The 6,508-nt window shown below is 62.2% G+C and overlaps 1 protein-coding gene across 1 annotated transcript; it reads left to right on the top strand.

Moving 5' to 3' along the window:
• Positions 1–2,493: 2,493 nt before the first annotated feature.
• On the top strand, positions 2,494–2,805 carry SMIM32 (small integral membrane protein 32). The gene has a single exon (XM_038551615.1). The coding sequence runs from the start codon at positions 2,494–2,496 to the stop codon at positions 2,803–2,805; it is 312 nt and encodes a 103-aa protein (XP_038407543.1).
• The last annotated feature ends 3,703 nt before the right edge of the window (positions 2,806–6,508 follow it).

The following is a 6,508-nucleotide window of genomic DNA, read 5'->3' as shown; positions in this document are numbered from 1 at the left end:
CAGGCTGCAAGCCCTCGCATGCATCACTCCTGCAGAATGCGACCTGATGCTGAAGAGCAGGAGCCGTGGGGACAGAATGAGAGCACCAGGGACCCCAGGTCCTGAGACCTCCATTCCCCTATTCATGAGCAAGGGCTGCAGGTCCCTTTGCAGACCCCCCTGCTCCACACCTACTTCCTGGATGCTTACTCCATGCTTCCTAGCAAGACCAGAAATCTCTTACCACAATCCCTCATTTTATAGCCCAAGGCCCAGACTCCCCCACTTAGGACCTCCCAACTGAGCTGCTTCTGCTTCCTGCCACCACCTACTGTCTTACCTAATCTCGTGGCTTAGGGCAGAGACAGAGTAGAGAGAGCAGGGCCATGTTCCCCCACACACAGAGGCAAAGAGGAAAGTCGAGGCAAAATCCCGAACCCATCTACTCAAGCCCTACCATTCAAGCCTCACCAAGACCCTGGGAATTGCTAGGGCAGGGGCTTCACCTGGCTCAAATCTCTTCCATCCAGCCTGTGTGCTGCCCCTTCCCCTCTGAAAGCCAGGAAGCCTGTGGTGAGAGCACATAATTCCCCTGGGATCCTGCTGGCTGAGAACAATGCTGTCCAAAATAGGTCAGGCCTTCCGGGGAAGGGACTACCTCCCCTCATTTGAGTGGCCCACTTCCCTGGCTTCTCCACCGCTCTTTGGTGGCGGCTGTCCGAGTGCATATGGACAAGCCTTGCTGCTCTCAGAGCCAGCTTTCCCACCTGGAAAACGAGGATTTGGCCAGGCATCGAGGCTCAGCATCCTACAGGCCCTAGGAGCATGCTGGGCAGCTCCCCAGAACCAAGGTGGGGAGATGAGGTGGTGCTCAGCATCCTGCCAGGCCCTGCCCTCCACTCCATCCACACACATCCATCTCCCCCATCTGTGTGCCTGAGAGGAAAGCCCTGCCGACAGCCTGCAGAGTGGAGGCCTCCCTCAACAAGGAGAAAAACGCTCTGGAGAGTCAGGCCTTGGACCACGACTTCAATGTTAGACAGAGAGGTTGCAAGGGTGTTTCTCCCCGGCTGGGGTGGGATCTGTGGGAATGAGCTCTGGCCCCGGCTGGCCTTGCACATCCTGAGGCTGCGCGTGTTGTGCTGGAGGCCAGGCTGTGAGGCATGCGGAGGGCAAGAGGGATGCCTAACTTATCTTCCCCGGTTCACTCAGCCAGTGCTCACCAAGCTCTCCCCACACACTGCACCGGGGACGGGAGGAGGGACGCAGCTAGAACTTGCCTCACCCTGCAGGTATCTGACAAGTGACCAGGTAACAGCGGAGGCTAAGGTGAGGGACGCCTATGCAGAGTACAGAGGAAGGAGGCGCCCTCAGCCCCGACTCTGCACTTGCAGGACAGCGAAGGCCAGTGGGCGCCTCCATAGTCTCCAGCCCTGGGCCTCTCGCAGGCCACCCCCTTACCTCGGGCAGGGTCACCCGGTGACCCGCTGGGGCAGTCAGTCCTTCCGGAGCAGTGCAGCTAGGGCAACAGTTCCCAGTTTCTCAAAGGAGGGGAGGAGTTTGGACCAGGAGAGCCCCTCAGTCTCACGGACCGCTCGCCTCTGCTCTGGCCGCCTCGCCGTGGCCAGGCCTGGCGAGGTCAGCTGAGGTCAGCTGAGGTGTCACCACCCGCACCGCACCCCTCGTTCCCCCTGCTCCGGAGGAGCCCGGGCCAGGGGAGCTGGGCAGCACCTGCGCCCTCAGGGCCCAGCTAGACAGGGGCCTGGGCCCGGCCAACCCGTCCCGGCTTGCAGGGGGGCCTCTGCGCCTGCCCCAGGTGCCCCTGGAGGCCCGGTCACGCCGGGAGGGAGGGAGGGAGGGAGTATATCGGGGGAAGAATGGAAGCAGGTGCCTCGGAGCAGCCTGCCGTGCACGGCGTCTCTGCTCATAGGTCTGTAAGCCTCTCTGTGTGACCCTGTTTTACCTCCCTCCGTCTCCCCGCGGGTCCCTCCGGCCTTAGGTGATGTGAGGCCGGGCCGGGGCCGTCGCAGCGCGTCCCCCGCCGCCCCATTGGTCGGCAGCCTCCGGGGGCAGCGCCGTCAGGCCCGCGCCCCGCCCCCCGCCCCCCGCCCCCCGCCGCCCGGGACCTGAGCGCGCGCGGAGCCTCGGAGCGCAGTCGCCGCTGCAGGCGGGAGCGCAGCAGCCCGAGGAGCGCCGACAGGCTCGCCGCGCGCCGTCCGACCGGGGCTCGCCGCCGCGGGACCGCCGCCCGGAGACGCAGGGGCGCGGGACGGACCCCGCCCCCGCCCCCGCCGCCGCCCCGCCCCGGCCGCCCCCGCCCCGGCCGCCCCGCGTCCCCCGACTGCGGCCGCACGCGCCGGACCGGCCACGTCTGGCCGCGCTGCAGCCCGGAGCTCGCCGGGGCCCACCGCAGCCCGGCTCCGACCCCGCGAGCCGCCGGCCCGGGAGACGCTGGGAGAGGGCCATGGGGGCGCCCGGCGGCGAGTGAGGCGCCCGGCCGGGGCCCCGCGGGCCATGTACGGCGACGTGTTCAACGCCACGGCCGGCCCCGAGGCGGCGGGAGGCGGCGCGCCGGCGCTGGCGGCCACGGTCAAGGCGGAGGGCGCGCTGCCGCTGGAGCTGGCCACGGCGCGGGGCGTGCGGGACGGCGCGGCCGCGAAGCCCGACCTGCCCACCTACCTGCTGCTCTTCTTCCTGCTGCTGCTGTCCGTGGCGCTCGTCGTGCTCTTCATCGGCTGCCAGCTGCGCCACTCGGCCTTCGCCGCGCTGCCCCACGACCGCTCGCTGCGCGACGCCCGCGCGCCCTGGAGGTCGCGGCCGGTGTAGCGGCGCGGGGAGCCGGCGGCAGGCGCAGTCCCGGGTCCGCGCGGGGGAGCCGCCCGCAGCGCCGCGCCCGACCCGGCCGCTCTCCGACCTGCCGCGGCGCCCCCGGGACGCGGGGTCCTCCGGGACGCGGGAGCCCTCCGGGACGCGGGAGCCCTCCGGGACGCGGGAGCCCTCCGGGACGCGGGGCCCTCCGCGACGCGGGGTCCTCCAGGACGCGGGAGCCCTCCGGGACGCGGGGTCCTCCGGGACGCGGGGTCCTCCGGGACGCGGGAGCCCTCCGGGACGCGGGAGCCCTCCGGGACGCGGGGTCCTCCGGGACGCGGGGTCTTCCAGGACGCGGGAGCCCTCCCCGCCGCCGCCGACTGCCTCGCTCCGCGCAAGGACGCGCCGGCCCCGCGCGCTCTTCCCGCCGCCGCTACCGCCCCTCCCTCGCTCCGGCGCCGAGGACAGCCCCGCACCCCGCAAGAACCCCAGCGTGGACTCAGCCGGACTTGCAAATGAGGCCTTTGGGGGGCTGCGTCCCCCGGGGGGTGGGGGGCGAGGGGATGCCGAGTTTCGGTCGGTCCCGCCGGGGTCCAAGAGCTCAGTGTCCTCAGCGGGCAGGGGCGGGGGGGCAGCGGGTCTAGGGGCGCAGGGCCGCACCGGCAGCACCCGGCGGCCTGGGTCCGCGTCCTGCATCTCCAGAGACAGCGTTTCTACAATAAAACCTCACTGAATTAGACCCAGTGTCGAGGACGCTCTGGTCATTGGTTGTGGCACTTTGCAAAGGGGGCTGAGGGCGGGGCGAGCAGGTGACACTCAAGTGCGATCTGCCTCCTACCTCGCCATGACCCGGGTCAGTTTTAATGATCCTTCCTCCTCTCCAGCTTTTCCCCAGCCTCACTTAGTTGTTCTAGGAAGCGTTTTCAGAGCCAGTCTCAAAAGGATCTGCCCCTTCATCAGCTTAAAAAAAAAAAAAACCTGGAAAGCCTCCACGGAGACCTTCCTACCCCGCAGTTCTTCCAGCTGGCTTTGTCCTTTGCCCTCAGAGACTCTAGGGCCTGAACCAAGAGCCCAGTCTCCACCAGAGCCCTCCGGTGATGGAAGGGCCTGAGAGTCCAGCGATGGGATCAGCTGCTCAGCACTTCTTCCCAAAGTCGGCAGAGGCCAGCTCTGGAGAGCACTGGGGGAAGCAGTGAGTGAATAAAGCCAGCTACAAGGGGATGATGATAGAGAACCTGAGAGGGAATAAATAGAAAGATTTGTGATAACCTTGACCATTTTCAAAGTTAACCTCATTCTAGGAGTCTACTTTGTGGGGATTTAAAATAGTTTCAGGAGCTCCGTGACTCAGTGGGGCACTAGAGCTTAGAGAATGTTTGACTAAAAAAAGGTTTGCCAGATTATCTCCGTCAGTAGTGCAAAACCATTGGTGGGGTCAGTCAGGTTTTGAGAATCCGAAGAATGCTAGGATGTTGCATCAGGCAAAATGCAGACAGGCACACAGTCCTGCAAATCTGTTGTAAGGGATGCCTAAGGACCCAAGCTGAGCTGGGGGGAAAGATGTGCTAGGGCTGGCTGGTATCCGAGGCCAGGGCTCCCCCCCACTGTTTGGCCTCTGCCACTGAGCGCCCAACAGCCCCTCCTGGCTCCTATGCCAGGAAGCAAGACAGATGAACGGGAGGTAAGGTCCCACCCTGGGCTTGATCAACCAGGTCTTGGAAAGCTAATGCCAGTAGTGTTAATTCTGTGCTAATGGTGCTAATTCTACGAAGACCTCGCACAACATTTTAATAGGATCTTTGGAAGTGCAGTCAAATCTTTCCAGCTTATAGTAATGGTAGCCCAGCTAATCTGCAGAAGAGATTAAATGGAATATGTGTAAGGAAATATGAGGACCCCGGCTGGTGTAAAGACACAGCACGCTGCTGATAAGGGAGACCCTGTTTTGGCCTTGATCTGGGGGCTGTGAGGAGTAAGAGACTCTAAGGACGCAGAGTACTCCTTCCTTGTCCACATCTCTCAGTGGGTGGATCTGAGGGCAGTATGCAAAGTAGAGCACAAGCTCCGGAGTCTGACTGGCCTTAAATCTCAGAGCCACTACTCACTGGCTCTGGAAGTCTAGGCATGTTATTTATCTATTTCAGCCTGTTTCCTCATCTGGGAAGTGGGTGCTCCGTCACCCATCTCTACGGGGTTGAACGTGGAATGCGGTAATTAATGTAACAGGCCAGCTACCTAGCACCCAGTTGTTAGCTCATACCCTCCCTGAGCCTTAGGCTGGGGGAAGCGGTGCTGAAAGGTGAAGCTGACCCTAAAACAGAAATGTGCTGTCACTAGGGCTCACTGGTCTACTGTGTCCACAAACCAAAAGCTGGTCCCTGCAGGGGCAAATATGACTGGCTTAGAGGTCACCCGAAGTTCCCGAGCCAGAATCCACTAAAGCCAGAGCGATCTGGGGGGCTCTTGGGATCCCTTGATACAATACTGGCCCTAGGCCTCAAGAGGTAGACACTGAAAAGTGCTAAGGTGGAGAAAGTGTGGAGAGCACCTGTGTGTCTGCAGGCTTGAGGTGGCTTTAGCCACCTAAGCCAAAGGCCTGGCCACTTCAAATACACAGATCTTTTTGAAATAAACTCTTAGGCCTATGCAGAGATGGAATCTAGGAACCAGGCCGGGTCCCTGAGCAGAACTAGACTGGGGCTCTCTGCTTTTGGCAGCACTGTAACCCCGAATACTTGCATTCCCTTCTCTATGCTAGTGTTGGACTCGTTGAGGAGTAACAGGCCTTTCTCAGAGGGGACTTAGCCCCAGATTCTCCCTGGGAAAGGATGGGTGGGGCTGAGTTCACGTCTACCCTCTACTGATGGGCCAGGTAAGTGGACTACAATGTGGCTATGGACACGTAGATGGATGTCGGGGAGGTAGGTCCACACACATCCTTCTGCCCTTTGCTCTTCCAACAATCCCATGAAACCTTGGAACCACCTCTGGAGAGCTGGACAGGGCAGGCTAAACCTAAGAACAGGACCCATGACACAGGCGTTGGGGCTGCTCTGCCATAACCAGCCACTGGGAGCAGGCAAGAGGGCCGAGCGCATGGTCCTGGCGGGGGTGTGGGGGCCGTAGGGTGGAAATTAGGGAAGGTGGTTGCAGATGCCAGCAACGGGGGAGAAGCTGCGGTGTATGGCTAAGGGCCTTAGACCTGCCGCTAGGTGGTCACCTGACCTGGGCCACCCATGCGAGGCCTTGATCGTGCTCCTGGATTTCTGGGTGCCTCTCTCTGCTCACCTGGAGAATGGAGATCATAACGGCACCTGGCTCGCAGGGTTTTCAGCACCGCGTGAGACACTGCGTGGCATGTGCCGAGCTCCTGTTTGACACGCACTGAGTGCTCCGAACGTGAGCTATCCCTGTTCTTCGCCGGATGATCTGGTTCAGAGGTGCTCGCCCGAGCGTCAGTGTAACGCTCTCCCGAGGTGACCCCGGCCCTTAAGCTGCCCCCTTTGCAGCAGTCTGCCCAGAGCCCTGGGGCTTTTCTCTGTGCACATTCTCGCCGAACTAGCTTATCCAGTCTCATGGCTCCGGGGGACTTTTCAAATGACTCACTTTAGACCTCACCCCTTTTGACATCTCCATTTGGACAGCTCATAGGGAACCCCAGACTCTACACGTCTGAGCCTCGTCATCCTCCTGTAAACAGTACATCATCCTCCAGTCTCCT

Source organism: Canis lupus, chromosome 11, assembly GCF_011100685.1.
Source record: "Canis lupus familiaris isolate Mischka breed German Shepherd chromosome 11, alternate assembly UU_Cfam_GSD_1.0, whole genome shotgun sequence".
NCBI lineage: Eukaryota > Metazoa > Chordata > Mammalia > Carnivora > Canidae > Canis > Canis lupus.
This window is presented reverse-complemented; position numbering and strand designations above follow the sequence as displayed.

Excerpts from the sequence above, each read along its gene's own strand:
- SMIM32 (XM_038551615.1), top strand. The coding sequence starts at position 2,494 with ATGTACGGCGACGTGTTCAACGCCACGGCCGGCCCCGAGGCGGCGGGA.